The sequence below is a fragment of the Phyllostomus hastatus genome, unplaced genomic scaffold (assembly GCF_019186645.2).
Source record: "Phyllostomus hastatus isolate PE091 unplaced genomic scaffold, TTU_PhHast_1.1 phas_scaffold_21, whole genome shotgun sequence".
Classification (NCBI taxonomy): Eukaryota; Metazoa; Chordata; class Mammalia; order Chiroptera; family Phyllostomidae; genus Phyllostomus; species Phyllostomus hastatus.
In genome coordinates this window covers 39,702,827-39,717,964 of record NW_025334017.1, presented here as the reverse complement: position 1 = coordinate 39,717,964, position 15,138 = coordinate 39,702,827, and the positions used below count along the sequence as shown (strand labels likewise).

The 15,138-nt window shown below is 47.0% G+C and overlaps 1 protein-coding gene and 1 long non-coding RNA gene across 4 annotated transcripts in view; one reads left to right on the top strand and one right to left on the bottom strand.

Annotated features, from left to right (window-relative positions):
- Nucleotides 1-15,138, bottom strand: part of NSMCE2 (NSE2 (MMS21) homolog, SMC5-SMC6 complex SUMO ligase) — a 202,575-nt gene that overhangs the window by 80,748 nt on the left and 106,689 nt on the right. Inside the window, exon 5 of one of the 3 annotated variants that reach the window (XM_045861062.1) lies at nucleotides 13,553-13,636. The exons of 1 other annotated variant lie outside the window; for it this stretch is intronic. In XM_045861062.1, coding sequence (XP_045717018.1) covers nucleotides 13,553-13,636 — 84 coding nt within the window. The remainder of the gene's footprint in view (nucleotides 1-13,552; nucleotides 13,637-15,138) is intronic. One more of the 3 variants, XM_045861063.1, reaches the window with a different exon arrangement.
- LOC123833050 lies at nucleotides 4,540-5,967 on the top strand. The gene is made up of 2 exons (XR_006788163.1): nucleotides 4,540-4,778; nucleotides 4,898-5,967. It is a non-coding gene; the product is annotated as an uncharacterized LOC123833050 (long non-coding RNA).

Sequence of the window (15,138 nt, the reverse complement as noted above, 5' to 3'; positions counted from 1 at the left end):
GCTTTCACGGGAAGAAGTCCTTCTCTTGCTCTTAGAACTTACTCTGGGGACAGGTCGGGAGGTCCTGGCCTCGGGGCATCCATCCCAGGCCTGGCTGTGCTTGTCCACGGGTGCATCTGACCAACACCCAGAACACCAATCACGTGCCAGATACTGGCAATCTGGACACCAGTAAAGCATAGTCACTGTTTTCAAGAAGCCATCTATCTGGGGGTATGAAAGTATCAGAAGACTCTCTCTGGTAGACTGAGACTTTCATTCATTCAAAACACTTTCGGTGAGCATTGGTTCTTAGGCACTGTTCTAGGCGCTGGGGAGATAGATAGCAGTGACTAAAACACAAAAATCCCTGCACCCTAGAGCTGCTACTCCAGAGGGATTGTTTAGTGGGTCCAGGACTGGGTTTGCTCTAGGAGAAATCAGACCTCTTGCCTCATTCTAGAGCACCAACATGGCAGGCTGAAACCTAGCAGAAGCAAGAAGCAATTTTCTATTAGTTTCTTCACAGAACGATCTGGTCTATCCAGGAGGGATAAATGGACACTCCAATGTCTAAGACAACGGCTGACGTTCCAATGTCTAGAAACGTTCTAGAGTCAAATGGACACCTCCGGACAGACCCTCTGGAAACTGCAATTACGATAATGACTTCTATTTGGCCACCTGGAATATTCCAGCTGAAGCCTGGGCTTCTTGCAGACGGACACCCTCTCAGCCCTTACCCCTCTGTCCTCCCACTTCCTCTGGGCACTAACGCTTGTGGGTTTAATGCCGATGCGGACTGAATAATAGTTTGCAAACAAGTGCTACCAGCTGCAGATATCACTCTCCCTGCTACCTCACTACGAAGCTCCTGCCCCGGGGGCAGGAAGAAGGGCAGTTGTGTATGTGGACGAAGGGGTCAGGCGACCGTTCCAAACACACGGATCTGGTTCAAAAGAGCAACAGACACGTGCTCATCCTCAACCCTTCGCACAGAGGCGATGGAACAGCCGGAGCCACTTGCCAGTCACAAGATGACTACTCGTCTCTGTAGAATACCAGTCACAAGATTACTACTTGTTTTTGTATGATAGTGATTTCAAAATCACGATTTCGTTTGATTTTTCCACCAACACCGTGAAGTAAATGGGGTGAGCAATACCATTTCAGAGATGAGGAAATGGACACAGAATGGGTCTCACCTCCAGTCATGCTGCTTACTAGTGAGTGCAGGGAAGCAACCCACGCCCCTGCCCCCGCCCCGTGTCAAAGCTCAGCCGTGACACCAGGCTGCGGCTAGGAGCTGAGGCCTCCCCAGTTTTTCCTGGCAGACGATGGGCGCAGTAAGCTCTCGCTGTCTTATTTATCTCTGTTACCCCAGTGTCTGGAGCAACATTTGGTGAATGGAGGGATGAACAATGAATGGATGAATAATAATGAATAGATGAATGAAAGAGGGCAAAACGAAAGGAAACTTTGACTCATACTTCAGCTTCAGAGAGCAGCTTTCAGAAAATTACATAAAACTGACTTCACAAATGCATTTCAAAAGCTTCTCAACTGCTTTTTCTTTTCTTTTCTTTTCTTTTCTTTTCTTTTCTTTTCTTTTCTTTTCTTTCTTTTACTTCCTTGCCTGATTAGCTGTAAAACAAAGTAGATGTTTTTCCCTGACCTATTTTCAAAGTTAATCTTTAAATCCCTTGGTTACAGAATCATAAGGATCAGGGGTATCCAACCTTCTGGCGTCTCTGCCCCACACGCTTAGTACACTGTGACACGTAATCACACACAAAAAAATCTCATAATGCTTTAAGTAACTTTATGATTTTGTGCTGGGCCGCAGTCATAGCCACCTGGGACGCAGTCACAGCCACCTGGGTCGCAGAGGGCTGCAGGCTGGACACCCCTGGATTAAATACTTGTTCTGTGAAAATGTAAAATGGTTCAGGCAAGAACAAATTTAAAAGTGTAAGTACACTGATTAAATTCCCAGATTTCAAGATATTAATAAAAGTTATATTAAAATGCCTTAAGCGTGATGAATCTCCAATGAGATTAATTGCCAAAATTTTAAAAGCTACTCAAGTCACAAACCCAATTACATGCGTAAGGTAACAGCAGTGAAGCCAAACTGAAAAAATGGAAAAAAAAAAAAAAGGAAAGAAAAAAGATGCTTCTATAAACAGTGAAGCCTTCCCGACACTGGATTAAGACCACATCTGACAGCCTCGGTGCTGCCGGATAGAAGGCAAGAAGCTTCGCACCCAGCCCTGTGACCCTGACCGCCTCCCCACCCTCTGCCTTGATGAACAAAGTGGGGTGCAGCTCGCACACTCTTGCCTTGCACAGTCTCCAACGCGCTAGTGACTGGCAATCAACGTTAAACCACCAATTTGGATGATTCCACAAAAAAGCTGCAGGGAAGGGCATGATTCTGCGATGCCTATGGAGCACTCTGGTCGACCCACAAAACAGGGATCTTTCTCTCCATCTTCACTGGGAGTTAGCACGGTTTTTTAGCAAGAGCTACTTGAACACCTTCCTCTGCGGGCCTGGTTCCACACACCGTGCTCCTCTGCACATGCAGAATGAGACCATTTATCTGTAGGATACAACAGGCCTGTTTTGTCTTAAGTCTGTGCTGTAGGGTACACGGGGAGTTAAAGAATTAAGCCACGACAGAACTTGAAGACACTCACCTGGATCAATTCCTCACGTTAGAGGGGACACTCAAGCCCAGAGAGAGTAAGTTATCCCTGGTTCAGCATCCCCTAAATGAGGGGGCCGATGACTAGAACATCGATCTTCTGGGGGAAACTATCAGAGGTCAAGATGCACTACAGTACAGTCATATATGTATGTACGTACGAAGGTCTGTCCGGAAGAAGTTCAGTCATTGTTTATACTTGTATATGTTTATGTATATGTATATATAGGGTGGGCACAGTAGGTTTACAGTTGTTTGTTTGGAATATAATACAATAATTAATAAATAATAATACAAGAATAAACTCTGTTTTGGGTACTCCCACTGTAAACCTACTTTTGCCCACCCTTGTACCCCTGTGTGTGCGTACATGTATGTATATATACATCCCTAATGAATCAAAGTAACCTGTCCCAAACTGTAACCATCCTTTCGCAACGGGGCTGTTTTCGTGCAGTGCTGCTACTCAGATGACTTCACCCTCAGTTTTATCTTCTCGGTTCTATGCTGAAAAACACATTTTCACGTTGGCTAACACCAGCGACTCAGCCTAAGGAAGCGGACTCGCCGGGGTCAAGTCACAGCCAGGGACCCACTCCCTCACACCACACTCTGACTCACCGGAGAGACATCTCCTCCCGTATTCCTTGATCTGAAACTCAAACCCAGGAGCAGTGTAAGCAGATGCGTTCCAGCTCTGGCTTCCACACTGACTCTGGCCTCTAGAAAGTCACTGAACATTTCTGAAACATTTTTTAATGAAGTATTTATCGAGGAATTTTCGTGGCAAATATTATGTATCTGGCACTGAATGAGGCTCTTGACATATAGTATAATAACAACAGCCTTTTAAAAGTAGGTACTTTGGGAACTTGATGATCTCACCAGATCCTCTTAATGACCTCCTCAAAAGGGTAGTACAATTGTTCTTCCTATTTCACAAGTAAGGACACCAGGACTTGGTTTCCCATTTTCTCTCCTTTCCTAGTGGAGGACCCTGAAGGTTAAAGAAGCCGTATGCAGGGTCTCCCTGATGTAACCAGCTCGCTGAATGACTGGGCAGTGGCAGAGCTAGAATTTGAAGTCACGTGCACAGGTGCCTCTCAGGCTGTCCTCAGGAATGAGGTGGCCGGGAGTGCCCATGGCAGAACATTCTCTGCTCTCAGCCCTCTCTGGGTACTGTGTTAGGTAAAGAGTCTCCTGGCCCAAGGATAACAGCATCCAGGGTAACAGCACCCAGCGGCTGGTCGATGGGTGCAGAGGCCTGGCTCCTGCGTCTCCCCTCTCCTCCCGCAGGTGTTGCTCAGAGTGGGTTCCCAGACCCCCAACCCGGGACACCTGCGTTCTTCTGCTTCACCTTGCTGCTGACTCAGCTGCTTCATTTATAAAAGGGGAGGCTGGGTTAGATGAGCCCGATCCAGTTTCAGCTCCGAAACCATAGTGTGGCAAAACTGAAAAGACTCGGGGACTCACACTTCCTCGTCTGTACACTGGAACAATATTTTCCACGCTGCCTCAGTTCTGACCACACTACTGTCCCTTCTGCCCAGGACACCCTGCCGCCCGCCCCTGCCCGCACCTGGCTAACCCTTACTCACTCGAGACTCAGCCCACTTGTCATCTCCTTGAGGAAGTCTTCCTTGACACTGAGGATTAGGTGTCTCTCCTCAGTGTTGCTGTGATACCCACTACAGATCACTGTCATCATAATTCTACACTGCTTCAGAATTGCTTGTTTATGTGTCTGCCTTCTTGTTTTGGCAACAAAACTGGGCGGCTAAGCGCAACAGTCATTCATGTGCTCATGAACCTGCAATCTGGGCAGGGCTCGGTGAGAACGGCGTGTCGGCTGGGGCAGGTCTCCTGGAGCTGGGGAGTCTTCTCCCGCGCGGCCCGGTCACCGAGCTACCGAGTGGACGCCCGCCTCCTGGCTCTTTCCAAGGGGCGGTGCAGGCTCCTTCACAGCACGGGGGCCAGGTTCTAGGAGCCAGGGTCCCCAAGACACAGGGAGTGGACACTGCTCATTAAGACTGCGTCTTAAGGTCTGGACGCAGAAACGGAATAGAAGTCGGCCACAGTCTCCTGCCAGGTAGGCACAGAGCCCAGACTCAAGGGGAGGGGGTGGAGCCCCACCGTGGCATGGGAGGAGTGTCGAAGAACTTGGGGGGCCATTGCTGTGAAGCCACCACACTTCTCTACCGACTGCAGAGCTCCTGCTGGACCCGTGAACATGGCGTCTGTCTGCTGAACGAACGGATCGGCTGCCGCGCCAGCTGCCCACGCAGATGCCGCAGCGGCAGTCAGTCACTGACGCCTGGAAGGTTCCAGGCACCTCAGCCACATCAACTGGCGAGGGGATGGAGGCCCTGAGAAAATGAAGCTTAATGTCTTACAGCATTTTAGACAGGGGAGGGATTTATGAGATAATCAACTTCTAAGCCTAATTTCACAAAAAGTTAACCCGTAAAGCAAGCAGACAAAAGTGCTGAGGTGTATAGATAACAGAATACAGCAAGGAACCTATGTGGGTCGGTTACACAGAAACAGCGATGAGTCAGAACCTGCTCTATGTGGCAAGTTATACTATTTACTTGCTCAGCCTCTTTTAGCGAGTCGGAGCTAACTAAACCCTGGGACCTGAATGATGGGCACTGTTCATTTTCCCGCTTGTAAAGGGGGACGCTATTCACTTCTGCAGACGGGGCCCCACGTGCGGCCATCGCGGCGATGGGGTGATCTGAGGCTGCACTGCACGCCCCGGGAAAACATCCTGTGGCAGGCTGATGACTCACACGCTGCGCAGTGACACGCACCGGCCATTCAGAGGGACGGGGAAGCATGCACAAGGCCTTCGTTAGCAGGCATCTTTAAACACGGCTGAGGCCCAGCTGGGAACAGCAGAGGCAGCCGAGTTTGACTCGTTCGAGGTGATGATTAAAGCCGAAGAAAATGAAGTAACTGGACATCAGTTAGGGTCGAGTAAAAGCCTAATTCTAAAAGGTGAATTTTTACTAAATTAAAAAAAAAAAGAATTAGTTTGCTAATTCGCAGAGAGATACCTAATTATAGCTTCAGAAACACATACTTTGAACCTGAAAATATTCCATCTCTCCTTAGGTTTTCTGAGGAGCTTCCGAAACACTAGATAATCTTATAGGAGAAATTATGACCCTGACTACAAAAAATAAAAATAAAAAAATCTGTGAAAACTGACAATTAACTGAACACACGGTAGCCTTTTACCAAAAAAATAAAATCAGTTTCCCCAAGAGAATGAACCTTTTTCTCAGAATTCCTTCTGTGTGGCATAACATTTAGAAAATGTAGTTTCCTAAATGTAATTCCCTTGTAAATCAGATGGCCTACATGACTTCCTCAGAAGCTCTCTGGAGGGAAGGCTCAACACTAATTTGGCAGTTTCATAATAACCGTCATGAGATGCTGGCTTCACGAGAAAAACTAAGAGGTATGTGTGCAACATCATCGGCACTCCCTGCCCAGTGCTCATGCAGTTACTACTTCTCACCCAGCACAACACCTGAGAGGTGAAAAAATCCCCTGGAACTGATATCAGAGATAAAATGAAAAGTTAAAAAACAAAAACCCTCATGTGATCCAACTGAGACATTGCAGGAATTCCCCAGACACCCATCTGCTGTATCTTTTTCATGTGGTGCCCCAAAAAGCCTGCCCCTTGGGGTTCGTCGTTATCAATCAGTACTTCGTTATGTATCTACTACAAGCAAGCCTTTGGGCCGGGCACACACACAAAAAAACCCCAGCAGAATCTGTGTACACCTGCTAGTTCCAATTCTCTATCAGATAACATGACTCGCCATTCTTCGAGACAACGCAACGAGGAACTCAGGGAGCACAGATAAGCTCCCTCCGTATCTCCCTATTTCTGGTGTCTCACCTAGCTGTTCTTAGACACAGCGTGGGAGAAGGACAATTCTTCCTCTCTAGTCTGAGAAAGCAATATAGAAAACCGTAATAGCTGAGAGTTTACCGTTGGCCAGGCACAATGTTAAGTACTTTCTGTGGTACCATGATTTCAATTAATCCTCATTTTACAGGTAAGAAAAGCTAGGCTTAAGGGGTGTAAAGAGATTCACCCAAGGAGCCTAGCTGGCAGGTGACATGCTGTGAATGGCCCAGCTTTGCTCCAGAACTTGAGGACCCCTGCTCCCCAACAATCTCATCTATTTCTAAAGCTACGAGCACCTCCTGATGGCAGTCCCAAGGATGTTTTTAGCTCTTTCCCCAGACTTGAGACCGTACTTCCAATGGTTTACCTCTAAATTGATACTGTATAAATCTCTTACACTCATTATGTTAAAAAGCCAGACTCACGGTCCTAACTCCAAGCCTGCTTCCCCTTCTGGGATCTGTGTCTTACGGTGGTAATATAGTATAGAGTACTATGGGGAAATGAGTCTTTGGACCACAGGTCCAAGTTCAAATCTCAGCTCTGACACTTAGCCCCTGTCAGAAATTGGGCAATTCATTTAACGTTGCTTAAAAAGCCTCCACTTTGCCCTGGCTGGGTGGTTCAGTCAGATGGAGCACCGTTCTGTACACCAAGAGCTCGTGGGTTTAGTACCGGGTTAGGGCGTGCACAGCAGGCAACTGATCGATGTTTCTCTCCCCCCCCCCCACTCCCTCCTATTCCCTTCCCTTCTCTCTAAAAATCAACGAACACCTCCTCGGGTGAAGATCAAAATGGTGCTCACAATGTGGGCATCTTTACCTTTCCACACCAATAAGCAAACATTGAATATAGCGTTTCAGAATTTTTCTTTTAAACTAAATGTGTTTTTTAAAGATTATATTTATTTACTTTTAGAGAGGGAAGGGAGGGGGAGAGAGAGAAACATCAATGTGCGGTTGCTGGGGGCTGTGGCCTGCAACCCAGGCATGTACCCTGACTGGGAATCGAACCTGTGACATTCAGAATGTTTTTAAAAGTCCCTATCACCTTAAATAAACTTAAGAAAAGTCAAGCCTGCCTTCAATGTTTTAAATTTTAAAAAAATATTGTGAAGTTAAAATATCAAAATAATGGCAGATTTGGGAACTTTTTTTTTTTTTTGCTTAAAAACCCTGGCCCTGGCTGGTGTAGCTCAGTGGATTGAGTGCAGGCCTGCGAATCAAAGGGTCTCGGGTTTGATTCCCAGTCAGGGCACATGTCTGGGTTGCAGCCCAGGCCCCCTGTCCGGGCGTGCGAGAGGCAACCACACACTGATGTTTCTCTCCCTCTTTCTCCTTCCCTTCCCCTCTCTCTAAAAATAAATTTTTAAAAATCTTAAAAAAAACAAACAAAACCCTGATCAACACCACACAGTGTTCTTGCTCGGTGGATGCCCTGCCCTCTCGCCTGCATGGTGGGGGATGGGGGACGGAGGACTCGGCGGGGGCCACGCTGGCCACCCGGCTCCGCCTCCACAGTCACAACGGGGAAGAACCGGCCTCGCACATGTGGGCTCATGACAGGAGTGGCAGTCAAGGCCTCTCATTTGTTTTGGAGTAAACAGAAAAATATTTTTGCTCAAAAATACTTCAAAGTGACTTTCTGGAGGTTATTTTGGCAACTGAAGGAAGCCAGAGTTCCAAACGCTCCCCAGGAAGATCCCCTGGCAAAGGCTGGCCGTAGGTGAGAAAAGGATCCCTCCCAAACTCCAAATGGATTCTGCAGCTGTGAGCTGAGATGCTATCATCCAAATTCATTCTTCAGGCAAATGAAGTTAAAAAGTTCCCCTCCCTGAATTCGTCTTCAGGAGCTTGTTTTTGAGAACTTCAGGACAAGTCGGGAAATCAGGAGCCGTGTTAGGTAGGTACAGCAGGATGGTTAGGAGAGCGGACCTGGGCACCAGACTGGGTGTGAACCTTGGCTCTGCTGATAGGTGCCCTCAGGCAAGCTACTGAGACCTTTCTGTTCTTCCTGTCTCTACCAGGGAAATATGTAAAATACTATCTGCACCCACTGCAGATGGCTGCTTTAGGCACTGTTTACATGAGGCAAGGCGTGTAAAAAGCACTGGAACAATTATCTACGTTTCAGGAACCACTTGGAAAAGGTTCATGAGTCTTATTAGTACAGCTGGACTTCGGCTGCTAAAACTGTATCAGGTAACGATGCTGGGTTTTACCCTTTGAAGTTTCAGTTCTTTGTAACCTTCTAACACATCTTCCAAACATGTTATGCTTTGCTGACTGTCTGCAAGTTTGAAGCACTTGCTTTTGTCCTTATCTCGGAAACAGAGCAACATTATCCTTCAGCTCATAAATCTTTCCAAGAACTTCTCCTTCTGAAATGCGTGAAAACGTCTAACAGAACATGAGTTAATATAAATATTCCCTGATTATAGCTTCTCACACTCAGTTTTAATTTTTAAAAATAAAATCTTTAATACATCTGGGATGCATTTTAAAGTACAAATTTTGGGTTTAAGTATCATTAAAACATTAGCCAATGGCTCCAAAAATTTCTCAAATAGCCAACTTCCCCCCACTGATCTGAAAATCTATCATACAACAAAATCTTACCTGTGCGTTTACACTAGCTGTCTATTTCTTATTGTTTTCACAGTGCAACTTAAGTTTCACCAAGAAAGGGACTCTGGTTGCTTTGGTTCACTGCTGGATCAACAGAGTGAGGGTTGGGTCACAGGAATAAATTGCTGAAAAAGCTTTCCTCTTCCAAGCTCTCAGCGTGATTATTGTATTATTGGTTTTCTAACAGCAAATAAATGCCACTTTATTGACACAAATCAGAACTGACCATATTTACGGTTCCCTGTTAGTATTTGGCTTAGGATTTCATATATGTAGTTTTAAGTAAAAGTGTTAACTTTTAAGAAAAAGAAAAAACAGAATTTGGTCATAGTCATACTAACTTCATAAAATAAATTGGGAGATTTTCCATATTTTTTCATGATTTGAAATAGATTAGAAAACACAGGAAGTATCTGTTTCTTTAAGATTTCACAACATTTAACAATGAGTATGTCTAGAATTGGCACTTTTGGGGAGGAAGAAATCTTCCTTTTAATTCTCTTTTTGTCAATGTCATTCATTGTGTTAGTCACTTTGAGTCAATTCTGGTTATTTTTAAAAATTTACTTCTGGTTATTCATTTTACAGATTGTCCTTATTGTCATAGAGTTAAAATACTAGTTTTTTTGAAATATATAATTTTAAGAATTCCCTCTATAACTATAGCTTTATACCTCCTTTTTTTTTTTTTAGGTGTGCCTCTGTGTCATATTATGGCTGATTTAAAAAAAAATCGATTTGAATACTTGTCTTTTAATAGAATAGGGTAGTCACTGTATGGCAATGAACATCCTCAGGTTTAATTTTACTGTACAATACTCTGCTCTTCATGCACTCAAGTGCCCCCGCCAGCTCTTGGCCAACTGACTGGAAAGTCAGTCACCCAACTTCCACATGAGCAAAGCTTAACTCTGAAGTTTATCTTGGTGCCAACCATAATGCAGCACCTGGGAGCCTCCCTGCACTCCTCCACCTTCCTCCTGTGGGACTGAGGGAACACTGAATGATCCCAGACCCCCATTATTATCGGGCTGTGACACGACTCTTTTTGAGGAACCACTTATCATTAGCATATGGCTTACTACTCTATTAACATCTGTTATCTACAATTAAGTCCATACCACTTAAAAATACTCCGTACAATGTCTTCCCCTTGCTGGGTTCTTTGGGTTCTTTATTCTTACTAATTACTTGCTCGGTTCTAGGATGTCTTCGTGTATATTCCTTAGGGCAAGCACAAGAGTGGCATATTTTGAAAGTCGTTCAATGTCAAAGATAATCTTTTTGTTGCCAAAAAAAGGTGCCTCCCCCGACTGTAAAATTTGAGCACCAACCCTTTCCTCTCTAATATCTATGGTGACGAGTCATTGCTTTTCCCAGATAGTGCTACCAAGTGACTGGATACAAGTTTATTCTCCCTTTGTGCATAACGTCTTCTCCCTCACCCGGCCCCCCCTCATCCCCACCTGTGGATGCTTGTAGTTTATTCATTTTTGAAATGACAACTTGGTTGTAAACATACGGTATGTTTTAGAGTGATGTTCATCATCATTTTCTTTAACAGCTTTATTGAGATATAATTCACATAGCATAGAACCTTTTCATTGTTTTTTGCTGACCGCCCGAGCCCTGTGACGTGAAGATTCACGACTCCTGTCAGCCGAGGTGCTGGGGAACATGGGGAGCTGAATGTGTGAACTCAGGTCATCGCCTGGAGCCTGTACAAGCCTCTCCAGGACACACTGAGGCCCAGCGCTGCCGCGGCGCTGGCACCCTCCCCGCTGCTCCGCCTTGGAACGTGCTTTCCACTCTTTACACACCCCCGCCTCTCTCCTCCAGTTCCTCTCGTGCTGGGCCCTCCTCTGCTCTCCTTCTACATGCTCCTCCTGGGCAACCTCATCCGCTTCGCAGTTCCACCTCTCATCTGTATCAGAGGTTCAAACCCCACCCCCGCCAACTGCTGTTCATAGAGCAACTCTCTCCCATCAGCAACGTCTCTCAATAGACACCGCGATTCACAACTACAAGGCCACCCCGAGACCTCAGAAGGGGTATCTGTAGCCTGAAGAAGCACTTCTCCTGCCTGGGAACCTGGGGTCTGAGACACATCTACTTCCCCTCCAGTGGGAGGCACTGTCACCCCTGAGCTGTCCGCTCCAGACGCCTGCGAGTTGTCGTCCCTAGACTTGAGGACAAAGCAGTCCGTCTAGCCTGTCACCGTACTTAACAGCCTGTCGAACGGACGGCAGCACAACGAATACTCGCTGAAGAAGTAACTCGGTCCATCCAATGCACACCCCTCAACCCGCCGTCTCCCCTTCATCTGGACGGCCAGTACTTGGGTTACACTCACTGTACTGTTACGAGGCTTGCCACCAAAGCACCGCCAGCCTCCCGGGCCGCCGCCCCCACCCCAGCCGCGCTCCGTGCTCCCGTCGGAGCTAACTTCTCCAGTCACACACAGTTTCCATCATCCCTCCACTTAAGACCCGTTCAAGCAAAACTCAAATTTCTCAACACGACACACACGTCTACCGCTCTCTGACTCCATACCCAGCATTCCTCCCGCTGGGGAGAACTTCTCAAGGCTGCGAAGCTGAACCGCGCACTCATCCCGCGTGCGCTCCGCGGCACCCCGCCCTGGCAGCACTGCGTCCGCGTGGCCTGTTGCGCCATCGCCTGCGCCTGTCCCATCCGTCTCCTCATCTGGGGGCACAGGACCTGGCACGCAGTGGGCCTTCGGTGCGTGTCGGTGCACGAGTGCATGTCCGACGCTCACCAGTGACCGTCAGAGCAGGTCCCTTTAGAATTCCATCCGGGGACGGAAATGGGGAGCCCCGCGGGGACCCGCATACATAGGACGGAGAGTGCGAGAATGTCATGAAACTGCACCCAGCATTTTACGTGTGTACACATTTTCAGGGTAATTTTCAGACTGTCTAAAGAGTCTGTCATCCTAAAAGTTTAAGGAATACAGTCATTGGGAGTTGGTCTGGTTAGAAAGGACCCTTTAAAGTGTGCTACAGACAAAAGCAACGTGCAGACATGATGTACACGTAACACACAGACACGGACGGACCCACAGACACACACAGGGGCGGCCTTCGTGCCGTCAGCCCTCAGGGTAAACCTCTCCCCGTGAACCAAACGTTTAATGAGGGAAGTGAATACGTTTTTTCCCCTTTCTGGTAATGCCTCCTATCAGCATAAAACATACTGCATCCTACCTGGTTTGCCTTAGGAAATGCTAACTTCTGTATCATGGGAAGCTGTCACCAGCCCACAGAGCCAGGACGACGACTCCGGACGTGGTACAACACCTGACTCGGAGCGTGTCCATGCCGCCCGGCCCGACCGCCGTCACTGCAGAGGCCATGGTGCGGCGTGGGTGACCTCACCCCCAGAGCGCCTGCGGCCGTGAGACACGGGGGTGAGAACCGGGCCCCGTCCTCCTTTCAGCACCATCCCTCCTCCAAAGGAAACGGAAGCCAAAGGGTGGTGGATCTGGGCAAGAGGCCCACAGAATTCACTGACTGGTGAGCCAGCAGCTAAATGATCAAGAACGGTCCCTAACTGCCTGCACAGCAGTTCAGCCCACGTCACTGAACACCAACACCCCGCAGTGACGTGGAGGAACGGAAGCCTCGCGGACTTACTACGCACACTAATGATCCAACGGTGTCTTATTTCGCTGTAAAACTCCAGTTGTGTAAATGAACAAAACTGTGATTTCTCTAAGAACAACAGTTTTTTAGGAACCAAGTTTGGGGGAGGGGAAGTCTGTTCAAGATTTTCTATTTATCTATCCTACCTGAAATTTTGGGGGAGGTTCTAATCTGCCAATAAGATACATTATTTTAAATCACGGTGACAAGTGGGGGCTGCTCAGTGTCAGTTCCTGATAAATGTATGGTGCAACTTAGCAGTCGGTTGCCCTGGCTGGAATCTGGAGTGAAAGGGGAGGGACAGAAGACAAGGGGGGAAACTGCTGATTGACAAAGTCCCAAAGAAGAGTCTACGTATTCGATGCAACAGTTAATTTTCTAAAAATTCCAGGATTCACTTAAGAGTTGCAGTGGGTCTTCCCCTGTTCTCTACTCTGATATCCTCTTTGGCAAGAAACTGTTGTGAATGATTTCTTGAACTCTGGCGTTAGTGCCGTTATATTCACAGAGAAGTCAAACGTGTCACCGAGAACTTGTCCTTTATTTTCATAGCAGTGTGTGAGACCTGAGACCCTTGCAAGAGCATCTGGGACTGTTTTGAGGGGAGAGAGAAAGGTGAGAATGGAAGAAAAAATTCTGAAACCTCGTTCATTGCCTGCTCTACTTGCTTCCTTATCCTTAATCTTGCCGCACTCACTGCGTCCTCCATCTTCCGTGGGTCTCCCTGCTGCAAGAGAGACCAGGTTAGGAAGTGAGTGGGCAGGACGCCAGGGGCGGCGCTCACAATGAGATGAGAGGCAGGTGCGAAGAGAAGGCAGAGCTGGAGATGAGGCTGTGGAGGTCCTTGCAATGGGGTGTCTACAGTGTGTTTTCCATCCGCCCACACTGGTGTGAAATTTGCAAATCCAAACAAACAATACTCACCAGAGGAAAGGGATCTACTGTCAATGAGATAATATTTGGTGCTCTCAAACCAAAATGTGCACGTGATTAAGATGCTGTTAACATATTACTTCTGAGAAGAGTTATTCTCGTGAAGTGTGCAATGGAATGGAGACATGGAGCCTGACAACACAGATGGGCATCACCTGGCAAGTCCAGCAGTCCGCTCCAACAGATGCCCGCAAGGTAATGTTTACCCTGATGAGCCCTGCAGGCTCTGATACCCGACCTCATTGACTGGACCTAGGAATGCAGACTCATGCTAACAAAACTCACAAGACAATGATGTATTAAGGGAGAAAAGAAGAGAGGACTTCATTATTCACCGTGAATAACAGAGGGATCAGGCACACTGAACATCTGCACCAGCCCAAATGCACCAGTCACCTCCTTGGGAAGGCGCGTCACCAGAGGGAAGCTTGGGGCGCGCACAGAGGCAGAGCAAGTGGAGTCAATGATGCAGGATTCCAGGGCGAGAGGCAGGGGGCTCTGCCGCTCTCTGCAACCGGGCCACCCACCTTCCAGGCAGCTTGGGATGCTCAGCTCAACCTGGCAGGTGCATTGGTCAGACAGAGCCTCGCATGGCATCATGACAATTGCATTAATGGCTTTTTTTCCTCTGTTTTGGAGACAGAGAAAATGCTCTTCTGATGGATTGTCTGTGTGTATGTGTTTTTAAGATGTCAATTATAACCCTCAACTGGGTTATAGTCAAATCTCACTGTCCGAAGAGTCTGTGTCTCTTAAGATCACATTGCTCTCTTGGATTTTATCTGTTAGGTGTTGATTTCTTAGTTAAATTTTCAGAGGCTATTTTCATTTTCCTGTTTTCTGGGATCCAGAGGGGGCACTGCATGGTGGACTCCACGCTTGCCTACAGCTTCCACAAAGTGTCAGATTCAAACCAACCTGTATTCACTGTGCCAACTTTATGCCCACTGCTGTGCCAGGACAAAATAATTCTCAAAAAATATAACAAGAGCCTTTAAGAAAATGTTACGTCTACTGGATGTCTAGGTTCTTCTTAAGGTACATTTATTCACCCATTCCTCTCCAGTATCTACAGACCCTCTACTGTGTACCAGGATTTACTAGGTACAAGAAATAGAAAGATACACATGACACCGCCTTGTTCTCTTTTAGAGCTTATAATCTAGCAAAGGAACAAGATGTGTTGTTGTTGTTTTTTTAAAGGTACTGTGTCATGTGGTGGGGAGCATCGTAGACGGGGTGCTTTTACATCTAGGGGCAGAGACAGAAGCTGTATCTTTCTTAAAATCTGATTTT